The following is a 17,400-nucleotide window of genomic DNA, read 5'->3' on the forward strand; positions in this document are numbered from 1 at the left end:
ATCACCCGTGGGGTCATATATGTCAGAGGAAAATCCACGTGGACGAATGGGAAGCTTTATATGGTCAACGAGCTGACATAAACATTAGAAAAAACAAAAACATAATTAACTAGGAAAAAAGGACCTCGTTCTGTTAAAACGCTTGCGCTTTATTAGTAAACTACGTTACTTAATTTTTCTTTATGTAACCTATAAAGTTAATTTTTAAATATAATAGCTTGATCTTGATGAGCATTTCAAGTTTAATTCTCACTGCTTTATATGCTAAAAAATCTAAAGACTGAGGACCCAAAAAAGCCGATTAAAATGTAAATGTATTCGATGTACTCGTAACAAAAGTTGTACCAAACTTTAACGTTCAAGATACATAAATGCAACTTATACATATAACTGAGTCTATTTATAATAGTTGTGGAACAAACATTATAGTTAGTAGTACAAAACATAATGTATAATAAATTAAGCTTCTGTTTAAATATTTAGTACTCAATAGTAAACTGAAAGATAATTTCATATTTTACATCTATAGTAGTAAAAGTGTTATTATAAGCAGAGTGAATGATCCTGTTGTCACGTTTACTGCGTTCCTATCGACCTAGACGCGGTTAACAAAGCAACAATTGTTACTTTTTTTTAACACATAGTATATATATTGATGATCTTTATCGATTGTGAAAGAAAGCAATGTGTGGTAAAAAAAAATTGAAAAAATGAAAAAGCAAAAGACAAATAAATAAGGAATGGGGAAAAGTTAATCACGAGAGGAAGAGGCCATTGGTAACAAGCGGGAGAGTCTGAGATTTGTACAAAGTTTAATAGCGACTTCTCATTTCTTACACATTTCATACTATCTTTTAAAAAGATAAAAAAGAAAAACAAAGAAATTCCTTATCATATCGCTTTAAAATGTTGTCTGTTCATAGTCTTTTTAAAAAATATTCCATTTGTTCTATTATGTTTTTTTTGTTGATGTGTAATGGCCAAATAGGTCTACAATATGTTCCATTAGATTGGTAATTTTGCGATTTTATACATTGTTACGATACCATTTTTCAGTTTTTACCATTAATACAATAGTAATATAAAATTATATAAAAACTTCTTATATTAAACATGTATATATATATATATTATAGAACTTAAACTTTCAATTGTTTTACTCTTAAATTTTGGAACAAGTTTTTATATAACAAAAAGAGAGTAAAAGGAAAGGAGTATAATTAGAGATAATGAAATAAAGGTTGTAATCTAGAGGAGACAAGAGTTATTTATAATAATGGTCCAAGAATCCGGACGGTAACCTTTTATTTAATGGGTCAAGAAGCTAGAAGATAAGAAGTGAGAGGGTATTGTTGTTTAAATGACAAATAATAAAAACCAAGATGAAGTTGATTAGATTAATAAGAGGATGTGTGTGTAAGTGTTGTGTTGTGAATTGATTAGATCGAAGAAGGTTTTTGGGTCATAATTAATAATGGCGTCTTGTCTGCCAGAGACCAACGCCGTACGCTAACTTTCGATCTCCTACTCTAACCTCTTGTTTCTTTAATTCTACCACTAATACTATAAGATATAAGTGTACACATAATATTTCATTTATAATAAACTTATTTGATGTTAGGTGTCACCCATTTGCTGTTAAATGTATTGCCTAGCTTTGCTCCTATTCCCCTTATAGTGTTTTGTGCATTTTCCTTTTTTTAAAATACATAAGAAGTCCCATGAGTTTTTGGTCTACCTGTTCATAACATGTAAGACTATATGGAGTGGCACCTAATATAGTCCATACAGTGAATAACTTAGTTCATACTGGGTCAAAGGACATAACATGGTAACTTAGTCTTGTTCATACGGTCTTACTTCATACTTTCATAGGTTCATATATAGTTGAAAGTTCATACTCCTGTACAATAAAAGTAAAACTAAGAGCATCTTTATTGGGAGTATCTCAATGAGATACCCAACAAAAAAAAAAAATTAGAAAAAAAAAAAGTAAGAGAGAAGAAAGAAAAAGTAAAAGAGAAGGAGAATTGAGTTCCTCGTAGGAAAAACTTTGAAAAACTATTCTCATCTAAATTGGACAGCTGTCATCGTATTATTAGTTCAAGTATTAAATAACAATTAATATATCTGTTTTGACTAAAATTTTTTTTTTTTTTTTTTTAGAAACTTTTCTTACTTTTATAGATGCTCTAATACATTCACTTCTTGTTCATTAAGTGATTTTTGTTTGGTGCAAGTCAATATAGTATGTTTTCATGAAATTGTGTTAGCATATTGTTTATTTATATATATGGTTTAGAAATCGAATTAGATCGGTTAAATATGATTTGAAAAAAAAAAAATCGGTTTAGTCTAAATGGAAAAGTTGATTTATTTGGTGTAGTGTCTTTTTTTTTGTGTGTAACCAATTGGAATATAATAATAGTAGGTAGTAGTAAATAGTAACTTACTATCTTGTGAAATGGTAAAATTGCACATGAATTCCGTAATAGATTAAATACCAATCATGTCAATTTGCAATTGTGTTAGAAAACTGCTTACCACTCACATGTTCACAATTTCTTTACATAAAATAAAAGATAGAGTAATGTTTATACATTCCAAAATGTGTAAGATAATATTTTTGCATTTTACATTTTCAGAACACAACATAATTTGCATTATCTAATTAATTTTGCATTTTACATGTAAAGATAACAAACAATAAAACAAATTTGCGTTTCGTAATTTTGTTCACTAAAATATTATATTTTTGATCAAATGTATAGTGGCGAGTATTTTTCAGTCTCTTTGATGAATTCATATTTCTAGAAAAATGGTTTAGTGATGCTGGTTCAATTTGGATAGTTAGCAACTAAGCATGATGATAAAATGTTAGGTAAGAGGTAACATTATATACCTTTACTCCAATCCAAATAAATTTGTTAGAGATATTCATAATTTTCCATCATTTTGGTACGTTCTCATTATTACACAATCTAACATCATTACCACCAACCTAATTACTGGCACCAGTTCATAATAATGCATACAGTATTAAGACACCAATATACAAATGACTACGTGTGTCAGAATTCCTTTGAATCTCTACTTAGTTTTTTGAGTCAACCCCAACAAGTTAGCCGTTTATAGCACTCATCACTGTTCTTGCTATAATTTTCGGTTGGAAAAGAAGAGACAAGCAAAAGAACATATAAATATAAGTATATCCCTTATATTTGTAATGATTTTAATTTGTTAACGAAATTTTGCAGTTCTATAGTCATTTAACTGGAGTATCTACAAAAATAAGAATACAAAACACATTTGTAGAGAATTGAAACATGCGTTTTTTTATTTTACCACAAATTAAACATTTATTTACATTTTCAGAAAATAGAATTAAATGGTAAAAGTGAAAACAGGCTGTTGATGGGGCCATGGCTTTATTTTTAAATGTTGATATTCTATACAAAATTACATATGACAATAAAAGAATTGATCAAATTGTAACTCCACGACAGAGGCACAGCTGAAGCCTGAAGCATGGGTGAATTTCTAAAGCAACCAAAAATTAAATTCAAATTGAAACTGTAGTTACTTACAGCTGCCTGGCATTTGTTTTCTCAAAAAAGTACTAACATTTTACAACAAATAGAAAATAGAGATTTGTTCCAAAAAAAAAAAAAGACTTGTTCCAAAAAATTAAAAATTTAAAACATTTTCTGTTATAATTAAAATTTTAATGGTCAATATTTTTTTGGTAAACTTTTTTTTCTTCCATAACTTGTTTTTATCGAATCTTTGAATTCTAAAATTTTGTATGCAAAAGAAATATATTTTGGTGACATGTGCTGGTTTGCTTTCAGAGTTTTCGAAAGGCGATATAGTTCTAAACATCAGGGTGACCAGTGTAACCAGGCAGAGTATCGAACTTCCGATAGAGTGTAACTTGGTCACTAACTCCAACCATTTTTCAACCGTATCGAAACAGTTTCTTGACAAAATGAGGCCATGTGATTTGTAAAAGCGTAACCTATGTCTATCCACTCCAAAATACTCATCCATTTTAACGTCAATGTTCTGTTTTTAACTTAATGATAGTGGAGTCTTTGTTGTAAAAAAAGGTCAATGTTCATAAATGGATATAAATGTAATCGTTTTCAAAACATGGTCAATTTTTTTTTTAAATACTTTTCACCGTTAGTCTCAATTTTATTAAAAAAAACACGTAAAACCAGAAACAATCGGATTAAAAAGTTCTTCAATAACTTTAAAGAACATCAAATATTTGAAAACCAAGTCGAAATTTTTTACCCTCTTTCAAGTCAAATACTCTAGCAGAGGAGGAGTCTTGCAAAAAAAAAAACCCATAGCTATTCATATATCCACATTTGATTTGATCTCCACTAACATTGTAGAGTAGATCTCTCTTTCTTTCTTCTAGATTCGTATATCATTTTATTTTATTTTGGTAGTTGAAATGTATATTATGTGAGATCTAGCTATTTGAAAAAAAAAAATCTTTCAAAAATCATGTTACTGTATTATCTAAAGTTATCAACTATGCTTTTTAATAGTATTAATAGTATTAGTTTTACTTTGGATGGCTCAAGAATCTAAGCGAGATGTGGAGAGATGGATTCAACTTTCAAGTTCAACCATATAGTGCAGTGTATTCCAGCAAAACCCACCCAATTTCCCAAAAGTGTTCACAAATGTTCTTACCACAAATACTACTCCATATTTTTCTCTTTGCTTCCCCATTTATGAAACTCACTTTATAGTTATCCCATAATAAATTAGTCATGTGTTGCTCTTAGTGTTCTCAATAATGTAGTACTTGCATCCGAAACCAAAACTATTGGAAGTTTAGAAGTAGAACATAGAACTTAGAAGAAGCCAAAAAAACCAATGGTTTTGTCAATTATCAAATTAATATCATTATTGGGCCTTTATGGCCCATTAGTGAATATTCCGGTACATTAATACTGAGCACTACAATGGAAGAAAATGACCATGGCTATGTTGAAGGTCAAACTCAAGGAAAGCAACGAATTAGTGGAATAAAGCCCATTGGGCCAAACGTATGAGAAAAAATGGTGGCCTCGAAGGTGAGAGTTGTTGACTACAGTCCGCAGAAAAAACATTAAAAACGAAAGATACTGAAAAAAAAAAAAAAACTCACGAGTCGTGTGTGACTCGGTGACTCGCGACTCAACCGAACCTTACCCAATACTCAACCACACAACAATGGGCCAAGCTCCGTCGTCTCCGGCGGAACCAAACGTACGCGATACTTCTTTATGTCTATGGTCACCGGAATTTCTCGATTGCGAATCGATTGGTTTCGAAGACGGAGATTACGATTTCACGGCAAATCTACCAGACGATTGCCTCGCTCATATCTTTCAATTTCTCAGTGCCGGAGATCGGAAACGATGCTCTCTTGTATCCAAACGGTGGCTATTAGTCGACGGACAGAATCGTCACCGTTTATCACTTGACGCTAAATCTGAGATTCTCCCTTTCTTACCATGTATCTTCAATCGATTCGATTCCGTAACAAAGCTCGCTCTTCGTTGTGATCGGAGATCTTTTAGCTTAAGCGATGAAGCTTTATTCATAGTCTCGATTCGTTGCTCGAATCTGATTCGAGTCAAGCTTCGTGGTTGTCGAGAGATAACAGATCTAGGTATGGAATCGTTCGCTAGAAACTGTAAGAGCTTGAGGAAATTATCATGTGGCTCTTGTACTTTCGGTGCGAAGGGAATAAACGCGATGCTTGAGCATTGTAAGGTTCTTGAGGAGTTATCTCTGAAGAGAATCAGAGGACTTCATGAATTGGCTGAGCCAATAAAGCTGAGTTTGTCTGCTTCACTTAGATCTGTGTTTTTGAAGGAGCTTGTTAATGGTCAGGTGTTTGGATCTTTGGTTGCTACTAGAACTTTGAAGAAAGTTAAAATCATTCGTTGTTTAGGTAATTGGGATAGAGTTTTTGAAATGAATGGAAATGGGAATAGTTCTTTAACTGAGATTCGTCTAGAGAGGCTTCAAGTGACTGATATTGGACTGTTTGGTATATCTAAATGTTCGAATTTAGAGACTTTGCATATAGTGAAAACTCCTGATTGCTCGAATTTAGGTTTAGCTAGTGTTGTTGAGAGATGTAAGTTACTGAGAAAGCTTCATATTGATGGTTGGAGGGTTAAGAGGATTGGTGATCAAGGTTTGATGTCTGTAGCTAAGCACTGTTTGAATTTGCAAGAGCTTGTACTTATCGGTGTTGATGCGACGTATATGAGCTTGTCTGCTATTGCTTCAAACTGTAAGAAGCTTGAACGGTTAGCTCTTTGTGGGAGTGGTACGATTGGGGATGCGGAGATTGGTTGTATCGCGGAGAAATGTGTGACGTTGAGGAAATTCTGTATCAAGGGATGTTTGATTTCAGATGTAGGGGTCCAGGCGTTGGCTTTAGGCTGTCCTAAGTTGGTGAAACTGAAGGTGAAGAAATGTAGTTTGGTTACAGGTGAAGTTAGGGAATGGTTGCGTGAACGGAGGATGACATTGGTGGTGAGTATGGATGATGATGAAACCAATGGTGTGGGTTTGGTGGATGGTGGTGATCAGAGAGTTCTTGAGACGGTTGTTGAGGAGGAGGCTCCGCCAGTGATTGATGGTGATGGTGGTTTGGGAGTTGCAGGTGGTGGTAGGCTAGGGTTAGCTATCTTGAAGACAAAGTTAGGGTTACTTGCAGGAAGGAACTTGGTGGCTTGCACGTTGAGAAGATGGTCTCAAAGTGAAGCTACTAGTTCCATTTGATTGCACTTTTTTTTTTAAACAAGGGTCTTTGACTCGTTGTGCATTCAGAACAAAACCCACTTCTGTATTATTATTTCTTGTTTGTTTATTTTATCTTCACAATTCATTTTCAAAATATTTCATGGCATAAGATTATTACTATTACTAACTTTTATTTTATTAATATTTCATGTAATCATAAAATAGTTGATCTTTAAATTTGTATAGTGAAATGGAAAAACTTAGTAAGTAGTAATAATAGTTGATCTCTAATTCTTTTTCTTATAACAATAAATTCTTAGAATTAAGCTTTAAAAACCAAGACCTTGATCATTCAATTTCAAGTTAAGGAACGCACACTACTCAAAATATTGAAAAGTGTTATTTTTATTTTTCCACAATACTGCTAATTATGTAGTACATTTTGTTATCGTGAAACTAAAAAGCAATATATATATATAAATGTTTAAATTCTGATATTTATTATGTCTAGGTAATACAAACCAAAATGGTTGACCGACCAAAATACAAGTTCGTTTTGTTTTTCTAAAATTTTTTTTATTTTATTTTTTGGAAATCGCAGCATAATTGACAATTGATGTTCATACTTTTAGAAAAAGAAGACTTGATATATTTGTTTACTAAAAGATCTCCAAAATATTCTCTGATAACAAAATTATATATGCTGATAACTTGTTACTTTCTTATAAAATGTCACATTACTATCATTTTTACATAGTATAAGAAAACATATGTGATTTGTTACTGCTGCGTCTGTATCAACCTTATTTTTAGAAAACAAATAGTATATGATTTACGATATTTATCTCTTCTTTTTTTGGTTAAAGGATGTTTCTTATCAAACCGTGCTGTTTCCCAATTTTCATTGAAAATCAAAATTCACACATTTACATTCTTAAATTAATTTACATACACTTCAGTGAGGTCAACAATGAACAATTAAGTGGAGTATTCAAACAGTTTCGAAGCCACCAAACTCTATATATATCAACATCATCACGTAAAGTTCCTATAGAATCTTAAAACACATACACTTGAAAAAGCCAACTCAAAAAAAAAAAAATTGATTGGTCCCATGGATTATTTGCAAGTAAGTGAAGATATGTTACACAATGTCACTTATAACTTTATTGTAGTGATTAATGAGTTTTGGTTATTTTTATTTTTTTGTTTTTTTATGCTAAGGCTATGCGTCTCCGCGAAGCCAATCGTCTCATGATTGCAAAGTTCAAGAAAGAATCTCCGGCTAATGACTCTCCTGAACAGGTGTGTTGGAAATCTATCAAAACATGTTTTTGAGGAATATGTTTGTATAATTTGTACCGTAATATGTTTGAAAATGTTGTTGGTTGTACAGAGGCTAGTTCGATTGACCAATGAGAATCCGCAATACAATGTCGACTTTTTGTTTCATTCATACTCCAAGGTTTCTTAAACAATAGTCTTTTGATGTTTAATAGTATATCCAAGTTTTGTATATTTCATGCGCTTTTTTTTAAGACTTCTTAAATTGCTAAACAGGACTGGTTTGTATCCGATGTTGGAATGAAAATGTCAAATGTGATGATTCCAAACCAAATGCTAGCTCTTGACTGTGAAATGGTTCTATGTGAAGATGGGACAGAGGGTGTGGTTAGAGTTGGCGCTGTTGACCGCAATTTAAAGGTATTGCGTATAGATACTTTGAGATTTTGAATCTTGATTTCTTTATTGGTGTCTTTTATTGGATCCTTGATGACTCGGGTGATCAAATTTTTATGTCTTTAGGTGATCCTTGACGAATTTGTGAAACCACACAAACCTGTGGTCGACTATAGGACAGCTATTACTGGAGTTACTGCTGAAGATGTCCAAAAAGCCACTCTCTCTCTGGTGGATATTCAGGTAAATCTATATATAGAATCTTCTTCTTTATTTTATTATTTCAAGAGACAACACTTCAAGATGTTATGTTTATTGTGCAGGAAAAATTGAGGCCGTTTCTTTCTGCTGGTGCAATTTTGGTAGGTCACAGTTTGAACCATGACTTGGATAGGTAAATAAAACTTTTCTAGTAGAGTCCTTGTTAATTTTAATTTGGAATTTTGTCTAAAATCATGAGTATTTTGTTACCAGTGTTGAAGATAGATCATCCCATAGTGATTGATACTTCACTAGTATTTAAGTATCCTAATTCACGAAAGCTAAGAAGACCTTCTCTTAATACCCTTTGCATGGTAAGTCTATATCTACTCTTGAGGTATTCACATAAAAATGTTAACATTCTTAATATATACTTTCTAAAAATAAATAAATTTCCAGTCTGTGTTGGGATACGAAGTCCAAAAGGCCGGTGTTTCTCATCACTGCGTACACGATGCAGCCGCTGCGATGAAACTTGCACTTGCTGTTATAAAGAAAAGAGTTGACACAACAATCACATTAACTAAAGAGGTGACAACAAATATTTACCTAGCTAACTTGTTTATGATAAATTACAATTACAATGTTTACAAGTTTTTTGAATAGATGGTGGAGGCCGAGAAATCAAGACTCTTTCTACATCGAATCCCTCACCATCTGTCATCTGAAGAGCTGAAGAAAGATCTTGCTCTAAAGTTTTTTCCCAAAAACTTTACAATTGATGTTAAGGTTGAGTTTAAACCATATATCTATTTCTTTTCTCTAAATCTTAACTTTTTTTTTTTGATATACGGTTTTTTTTTTTTTGGCAGCCAGCAAAAACACAGGGAGGTTATTATTGTGCAGTTGTTATCTTTGGAAGCTCAGTAGAAGCAAATCAAGCATTTGAGAACGTTAATGGATACAAAGAGACGGTATTATAGAATCTTTTGATTTGTTTTGAAATGGTCCAATAATAATTAAAAGTGATGAAATAACTTTTTTTTTTTTTTTTTTTTTTGTGTTTGGTTTTCAGGATTCATCGGGGCTGCCACAGAAACTCATTTCTTGTTCAATATCTACATTTTATGTCCGTTAAATGGCTTAAGATGGGTGGGTTTGGTTGAAGGCTTGAAATCTTCTTTTAAATTTGCTTTTTAATAATGTTGGCATTTCTGAATCTGTTTAAACATTGATTAATAAATCTAAGCTAAGTTTTTTTTTTTCTATCCTTAATTTTTGGTATTTTGTTTGACATTTGTTTTTGATACAAATCATTGGCAAAATATACACAATTACAGTATTAGAACACAAATCGAATAAAAAAAATCTTTGTGAACATCATCATTTAAATGTAATTGAAACAGAGTCAATAAAGGTTCTCTCAATAGAGGTAGCAAACAGAGTCAACTATGCTATAAGAAGTTGTTGCGTTATGTTTTGCTTTTCTGCAGGATTCATTTGGGCTGTCACAGAAACACATTGTCTTTTGGCGTCTAAGTTATGAAGTTTATTTTTAAGTCCATAAAATGGTTTACGATGATGATGTAACCTCTTTTTTTTCCATGGATCTATATTTTCAAATTCTATGTTTGTAACCTAAACTGTTTTAATTATCTATAAAATATTTACAATTTAGCGAAAGAAAAAAATGACGATGGAACCTCAGATCAGGTTTAATACAACAATATGACTAAAATTAAATTTCTATTTCCACTACATTTTTATTCGCTCCAATCCATCTCCCTTTCTAACTTAGAGATCTTAATATTTTTTCTTCATATTTGGAGATTTCTTTTTTCAAATTTACACTAAAATTTGAAATCTCCAGTTTGTTGGGAAAAAACTCAACTCCATAACTCCATATTGAAAATAAAAAATGTTTATGAAGAAATGGGAGAGATGTTCTAAGCAAATTTTAAATAATTCCTCTTAAAATAATGGTAAAGATGTTACTACATTGAAGTCAAAGATGTCACAATTTAAGCATACAATATAGTTAAAATTATATATAAAAAAACCCCTAAGAATAAAATATAATCCAGTTAATTATATATTTTGAGAATATAACCCTAAACTCTGTTTCTTCTTCCCCAAACAGTTTATGCCAAATTCACTCCCAGCTAATAAAATAAAATAGAAAAACTCGTTGAGCCGCCATTGTTTCCGTACTATGGAGCTTAAACTAGCCACCGCCGAGAAACAAGTTCGTCTCTTTCTTTCTTTCTTTCTTTCTTTAATTTCTCAGGGCAAAATTCCCACTTTTGTGGAGTCGAATTAGCTTCTCTGTAACTAACCATTCCGTTAAAATAGGTGCTTGACGAGTTGGTGAAGCTATTGCAGAGTCGAGATTTGCGTGGCGAAAATGGAAACTGGAAGGAATTTTTACATGTTTACGACAAAAATGCTGATTCACCAAGTGATCCTTCGAGGCGTTCTCATGAAGATTTGGTTCAGTTTCTGACAACTTTTAAGAAGAAAGAAGATTTGCAAGTAAGTGAAACTGAAGAAATACACAATGTGATTGTAATCTTTGGCCACTAAAGTTTTGTTCTTTTTTGCTGCTAAGCTTCTGAAATGTCACGCCAATCATCTTCTGATTGAAAATTTGAAGCAAGAATCCCAAGATGAAGACACTCCTGAGCAGGTGGGAGATGCTTTTGTTATATCTCGTTCTTTGATAGGAATATGTTTGCAGTGAGGTTTAAGATGTTGTTGTTTGGCAATACAGATGCTAGTTAGATTGACAGTTGAGCATCCGAGTTACTCGTTAGACTATTCTTTCAAGCCATACTCAGAGGTTTTGTTTCCTTCTCCTAAACAATGAGTTCTTGTTACGTGTTTTATGCGGTTGTTTAAGAGTTGTTGAATTGCTTAAGCAGGACTGGTTTGTATCCGATGTTGGAATGAAGATGAAAAAGGTGATGGAATCAACTAACATGGTAGCTGTTGATTGTGAGATGGTTCTTTGTGAAGATGGGACTGAGGGTTTAGTTAGAGTTGGTGTTGTAGACCGTGATTTAAAGGTATAGCTTAGAGAGAATCTTTATGCTTTAGTGATTCGTCTTTTCGCAATGGACCTGCTTTCTTGACGAGGGTTATCAAATGTTGAATGGCTTTAGGTGATTCTTGACGAGTTTGTGAAACCGAACAAACCTGTTGTTGACTATAGGACAGACATTACAGGGATTACTGCTGAAGATATCGAAAATGCTAGTCTCTCTGTGGTAGATATACAGGTACCATGTAGAGTCTTTCTATTGGTTTTATCTTCACAGCAGAAACGTATAGTTGTTATGTTGTTAACTTTGTGAAAAATGTGCAGGAAACTTTGCAGCCCTTTCTTTCTACGGGTACGATTTTGGTTGGTCACAGTTTAAACAGAGATTTGGAAGGTAAGCATAAAGTTTCCAGTAGAGGATTTTGTAATTGTAAGTTTTTCGCTAACAAGTTTATGGTTATTTTCATATTTTGATGCCAGTGTTAAAGATAGATCATCCTAAAGTAATCGATACCGCACTTGTATTCAAGTATCCGAATACACGAAAGCTCAGAAGACCTTCACTTAACAACCTTTGCAAGGTAAGTCTATTACGTGTTTCTCTACTCTTGAGATGAACATCACAAAAAGATAACATTTTCAATACTTTTTTTCATTTGTTGAAATGGTTTTCCCAGTCTATTTTGGGTTACGAAGTCCGAAAGACCGGTGTTCCTCATGATTGTGTACATGACGCATCAGCTGCGATGAAACTTGCACTTGCTGTTGTAGAGAAAAGAGTTGACACAACAATCAAACCATCTAAAGAGGTTTGAAATTACCAAACATGCAGTTTTATCATAAATTCCAACAATAACAAATGTCTGCATTTTTACCATAGATGTTGGAGGTTGAGAAAGCAAAACTCTTTCTACATAAAATCCCTAACAATGTGCCATCTGAAGAGCTTGAGCAAGTTCTTTCTGGAAAGTTTACACTTGATGTGAAGGTTGAGAAATCAAAACCATGTACTTTCTCTAAGTCTCTCGAACATAGAACCTTTCTCTGACCTCAGCTATTTTTCTTTTGGCAGCAAGCAAAAACACAGGGACGTTACTATTGTGCATTTGCTCTTTTCCATAGTTCAGAAGACGCAGATCAAGCATTTGAACACATTGATGGAATCGAAATGACGGTATAATTTTAGTATCTCTGCTTTTGGATCCGCAACTATCTTGATCGATAGTGAAATAAGTTTGTGTGTTATGTTTTTTTTTTTAGGATTCATTGGGTTTGCCACAAAAAGTGGTCATCATTAAGCTGAGTTCAGGATCAAGAGCTAGTATATATGTCCGTAAAATGGTTCAAGATGAATGATGCAACCTAGGATTAGATTAACTATTCAATGAATTGTTTTTTCAGATATTTGAACAATCAATGGCAAAATTCAATGACTAGTTTTTTTTTTTATAATTTGCAATTGTTTCTTTTATAATGGGAAACAGAGACAATATACTTGTGTGTGTATGATAAGTGTGATAAAATCTGAGTCTTCATGATCAGTCGCTTTCATAGTCTTCTTCCTCATCTCCAAAGGAGAAGACCGATGCATCTGCAGCAATAGCTTTGATATCACTAACTGCTAATGAGTTGTTTGGTATTGGATTATAATGACCCGAGGACGATGAACTTGTGACACTTCTGTTTGCGGAAGGGTCATCTCTCTTTGGTGGCTCATTGATCTGATGAGGTTTACTAGTTGTGTGCATTGAGCTTGCGGTTTTCTCGTTAGTTGAATAAGACTGAGAGTTTCCTTCCTCTTCCCCATCACTGTCAGAGAATACATCGTCGTCTTTCTCATTAGACTTAAGTTTGCTGGAATCAGCACTGGAGCTGCTTTGAGATTGTTGTTGGGTGGAATCAGATTTGGACTTTGTTGGTTGTGAATTGTCGGGTTCTATCATTACGATCTCGACATGGAAACCCGGTGCAGGCAGTTTTCTCTGCAAAAACCGCCAGGGATGAAGCAACCAGGTTTGTTTCTTAGATCTTATAAGGCTATGAAAATTTCTTTTACCTTGTCAAAGCCATCAAAGTCACTGCCTTTCAGCATTGTTCTGTTATCAGTCAGTGTAGTATTTAGCCAACTGCGTGCAGAAAACAGTAAAAGTTAGTGAATTTGTCGATTTGGAAGATGTCTGTGAAGGAAGAAGAGAGTTTACCAGTAGAAATCTCCATCGCTATCTTGAAAGTGGATTTTGAAGTCGCCGGCTAATTCTGTTAGACCAGCTTCACCAGGTATTGCAAAGACAACCACTCCCTTTTTGGGTGCCTTTATCCAAAAATCTTCAGGCTATAACCCACAAACACAAGTTTATACGTCAAGACGAGTTGCGGTTATAACACCAGATGAAAGAGAGAGAGAGAGAGAAGAACCAAGGAGAACAATGCCTACCCCCAAATCCTTGGTTTTCTGATGTTTCTTTGTTGAGAAAAGTATATCTGTTCAATAGAAGAAAATGAGCATTTTTCAAACGTATGCGAATATTCAAAAGATGAGAAGAAACTAGCTTTGTACCAGTGTGGTTGGAGATCGTAATGGCAGGTCTAATCCAGTAAGGGCAGTTGATTAGGCGAAATCCTCTGAGCATGCATCTACATAAATGTTTATTCTCTGGTTAGGGATATATGAATATCAACCACAAATCGTACTACCTGATTGGTCAGATATGTCTAAAGCATACCTTCGCTCGGGTGGAACTTTCCCGTCAAATTGGTTTTGAACACGTTCGTAGTACTTGACATATCGCTGAAGGAAACAGGAAAGCTTGTTTAATAGGATGAGGGAGAATCGAATAAGCACATTAAAAGATTGGTGTGAGCTCAGAACTTACAATCTGACTTGGGAGAACAAGAGCTTTCCCATCAAGACATCTCTTTTGGTTATAGTAATCAATAGCCTCTTCAGCTGTAGGAAAGAACTGCAATGGAGTTACCAGTAAGATCTGTCACAAGAGTCTTACAGAGGAGGAATGCGTGCATCAGCCAAGACTTTGTTTCATTTAAGAAGTGTCACCTTGAGATATAGAAGAAGACAGCAAATCATTAATCCGGTTCTTGCCATTCCAGCTTTACAATGAACTACCACTACATTTTGGATATCTTCCTTCAGCCATGTGTATGCACTTTGACAAAACGATGGTATCAATTGGATAGGAGGACAATTATGATCATCAAATGGGAAAGATGCAACCTGAAGAAAAGGAAATCAGACAAGCGATGAAGCAAACACTGTAAGAGGTCTATAAACACTAGCTTTAAAAACAATGACAACCACAGAAACTGCCTGCAAGATATATGGTCTGAGATATCAAGTGCTAGAGTTTGTATATACCTTCCCCTCAAATCTTGAAGCATCGTACAATCTCTCTGAACAAAGGTTGTAGACCTTATATTTATCCTGCATATCGGGGGCAAGGTTTAGAGTTCTGGTATGTACCAATATGATCAAACATAAACCAAGTAACCACTACATGTCTGGGCTGCAGTGTCTTATCAAATCCAACTGGTGTGAATCTTATGAGAATTAGTGAGTTGTCAAAAACTCTTTAAGAGGCTTCCAGTCAGTGCCAATGGTTACCTTATGATGAGTTTCAAAAAACTTTATCACCTCTTCCATGTGATTACGATATAGTCCCTGAATATGACATTTGTCAATGAGAAACTCAAGACTAAGAGAAGAAAAGAACTGGCTGGGGAACTTATATTTCAAACCAGACCAAGCTATTTACCTCGAAAAATCCGAAAAGACCAGAGCTTATGTCACCAGCTGGGAACCCCATTGCGATTATATTCTCAGTTATATATGTCATGTCCAAATCGAATTCCCCCTCCTGAAGATTGCACCAGGTGCCATGTAAAGCAGAGATGTAAGTGGTACTGATCAGGGCATACATATATACTATAATCTAATCGATGCATTACACTAGACAGCAGGGAAAGCTCATAAAAATAAACAACTGCTAGTTTTGGCCCATTCACTACAATAGGGTAGTGTGCTGCAACAAGCTGTTGTGACTATAAGGTGCCTCAGTTTCAAAGAATCTAACAAAAGCAGAAAGACAGCATTACCATACCTGGTATCTTCTTTTGTTCTGAGAGACAATGTGGCGTGCTTTCACCTGCATTGCTTTAACGGCACCACGAGATGAATCAACCACAGCTTTTGTGAGGGACTCAAAAGCACCACCAACTTGTGTGTTTGATGATCTAGAATCACCAACCTCCTCAGACCCTTTCGTTGGCAAATGCAGACCAAGTTCAGAGGTGAATCTTGTGAAAGCTGACATCCCAGAATCTGTACGATTTGGATCTTGCTGCTGGAATTTAAAACTTTTGGCCCAAGAAGAAAGACCAGAAGAAGAAAATATAGACGGCGGTGATTCGCGTGGGGAGGAACCTGGTGGGCATGGAACTATATCATCTGTTTTACTTAAAGGTTCAGAGCCGGTAGAACTAGCAGGCATTTGAGTATCATCAACCTTTGCAACAGAAGCTTCTGTACTAATAGAGTCTTCATGAGCTTCTCTTTCAGCGCTCACAGGATCTTGTACAACGCCCACAGTATTTTCAGAAGGTTCAGGAATCAATACATCTTTCTCAGATACTACAGCTGGAGACTTCGATGAAGAGTTAGCAGGATCAGTTTCCATTTTAGCAATCCAACGCTAGCTCAGACAACGATGAGCCTTACTTTACGAGAAAACGAAAACCTAAAAAAAAAAAAAGTCAATTTCACGTTTGAGTATTGAGTCCAGTTTCTCATTTAATCAAACACTTAGCAGAATATACAGAAACGACTCCAAATTCCCACATTATACATAAGCAATATCCAGCTAAAGGTTTTGGCTAAATTCGCTTCTATAATCATCTGAAAATAGCACTGAATACGCAAAATTGCTTCGGAGGATAAGGAATCTAAGACCGTACTAGTGCACATTGCTATAATCCAAAGGTCGCATTCATTTCCACATCTCTCTCAACGCCAAATTCAATGGAACTAGATCTCTCAAATCAGAAAATCAAGTGCATCATCTAGCAGAGGCAGATCAAAAATGAAACAAGGCTTCCAAATTCGACAAAGCATCGGCCGCGAAAGAAAAAGAAAAAAAACGAGAGAGTAGACATTGATTACCGGAGAATGCAGGACGATAAGCTTCGAGTTTTTTTCCGTAGCGAAAAGAGATTCAATGGAGGAGGAAGAAGATTGGAGCTGATTCTGATTCAGAGCAGCAGCGTACGAAATTTCCGATGAACGTGCGGAGATTAACGATCAATTCCCGTTTTATCATCCCCCGCTCTTGCCGGTCAGAATTTTGTGTTTCGTTCATTGGGCCTATATGGTCACATTATGTTGAATCCTAGTTGGTCTGGGCCTTATAGATATCGAAAAGGCCCAGTTTTGGTAATCCAGTGGGCGTAAGTGCGTGACGTGTCAATGTAATCACAAACGATCTACATATCCTACTATATAATTTGGGAAATACATTTTAAATGTAATCTTAATTTTTGTAAGTAATTACATAGGGATGCCATTAGAAATAAAATTTTAAAGAGTAAATTAATTTATGTATTTAAGGATTAAAAAGTCAAATACTAATTTAATTAATTAAATTAATTAAAAAACGAAATACATTATTAATTTTCAAAAATAATAGCCAATCAAAATCAACATA

At 34.3% G+C, this 17,400-nt stretch overlaps 4 protein-coding genes across 5 annotated transcripts; 3 read left to right on the forward strand and 1 right to left on the reverse strand.

Annotated features, from left to right (window-relative positions):
- Positions 1-5,071: 5,071 nt before the first annotated feature.
- Positions 5,072-6,996, forward strand: VFB2 (VIER F-box protein 2). Its single transcript, NM_114868.4, has one exon. The coding sequence runs from the start codon at positions 5,236-5,238 to the stop codon at positions 6,802-6,804; it is 1,569 nt and encodes a 522-aa protein (NP_566928.1). The 5' UTR covers positions 5,072-5,235; the 3' UTR covers positions 6,805-6,996.
- An 883-nt stretch (positions 6,997-7,879) lies between these two features.
- Positions 7,880-9,784, forward strand: AT3G50090 (Exonuclease family protein; the record flags this gene model as incomplete). Its single annotated transcript, NM_114869.1, has 11 exons — positions 7,880-7,894; positions 7,990-8,070; positions 8,162-8,230; positions 8,326-8,469; positions 8,572-8,688; positions 8,769-8,807; positions 8,928-9,020; positions 9,106-9,237; positions 9,322-9,435; positions 9,519-9,620; positions 9,722-9,784. The coding sequence occupies 11 exons, from the start codon at positions 7,880-7,882 to the stop codon at positions 9,782-9,784; spliced, it is 969 nt and encodes a 322-aa protein (NP_190578.1).
- Positions 9,785-10,753: 969 nt separating this feature from the next.
- SDN1 (small RNA degrading nuclease 1) lies at positions 10,754-13,134 on the forward strand. 2 transcript variants are annotated; one of them, NM_114870.4, is made up of 12 exons: positions 10,754-10,891; positions 10,999-11,178; positions 11,255-11,332; positions 11,417-11,485; positions 11,568-11,711; positions 11,808-11,924; positions 12,011-12,080; positions 12,167-12,267; positions 12,364-12,495; positions 12,567-12,674; positions 12,759-12,860; positions 12,947-13,134. In NM_114870.4, the coding sequence occupies exons 1-12, from the start codon at positions 10,859-10,861 to the stop codon at positions 13,040-13,042; spliced, it is 1,230 nt and encodes a 409-aa protein (NP_190579.2). In that variant the 5' UTR covers positions 10,754-10,858; the 3' UTR covers positions 13,043-13,134. The 2 variants fall into 2 exon arrangements, with proteins under 2 accessions (NP_190579.2, NP_001327187.1); NM_001339453.1 differs by lacking the exon at positions 10,754-10,891 and having other exon boundaries at positions 10,936-11,178; positions 12,947-13,097.
- On the reverse strand, positions 13,057-17,261 carry PEN3 (PTEN 3). The gene is made up of 13 exons (NM_114871.3): positions 16,860-17,261; positions 15,802-16,437; positions 15,457-15,558; positions 15,306-15,362; positions 15,060-15,125; positions 14,742-14,918; positions 14,560-14,646; positions 14,410-14,474; positions 14,244-14,320; positions 14,121-14,167; positions 13,888-14,018; positions 13,743-13,812; positions 13,057-13,668 (listed from the first exon to the last, which is right to left on the reverse strand). Exons 2-13 carry the CDS (start codon positions 16,375-16,377, stop codon positions 13,225-13,227), a joined length of 1,899 nt encoding a protein of 632 aa, NP_566929.1. The 5' UTR covers positions 16,378-16,437; positions 16,860-17,261; the 3' UTR covers positions 13,057-13,224.
- Between the last annotated feature and the right edge of the window lie 139 nt (positions 17,262-17,400).

Source organism: Arabidopsis thaliana, chromosome 3 (assembly GCF_000001735.4).
Source record: "Arabidopsis thaliana chromosome 3, partial sequence".
NCBI classification, from domain to species: Eukaryota; Viridiplantae; Streptophyta; class Magnoliopsida; order Brassicales; family Brassicaceae; genus Arabidopsis; species Arabidopsis thaliana.

Bases quoted from the DNA above. Each gene is read 5' to 3' on its own strand.
- VFB2 (NM_114868.4), top strand. From the start codon at position 5,236: ATGGGCCAAGCTCCGTCGTCTCCGGCGGAACCAAACGTACGCGATACT.
- SDN1 (NM_114870.4), top strand. From the start codon at position 10,859: ATGGAGCTTAAACTAGCCACCGCCGAGAAACAA. The intron at 11,179-11,254 runs GTAAGTGAAACT...TTTGCTGCTAAG, and splicing joins AGAAGAAAGAAGATTTGCAA to CTTCTGAAATGTCACGCCAA. The intron at 11,486-11,567 runs GTTTTGTTTCCT...TTGCTTAAGCAG, and splicing joins CTTTCAAGCCATACTCAGAG to GACTGGTTTGTATCCGATGT.
- PEN3 (NM_114871.3), bottom strand. From the start codon at position 16,377: ATGGAAACTGATCCTGCTAACTCTTCATCGAAGTCTCCAGCTGTAGTA. The intron at 15,126-15,305 runs GTAACCATTGGC...CCCGATATGCAG, and splicing joins TTTTTGAAACTCATCATAAG to GATAAATATAAGGTCTACAA. The intron at 14,321-14,409 runs GTATGCTTTAGA...ACATTTATGTAG, and splicing joins AAAGTTCCACCCGAGCGAAG to ATGCATGCTCAGAGGATTTC.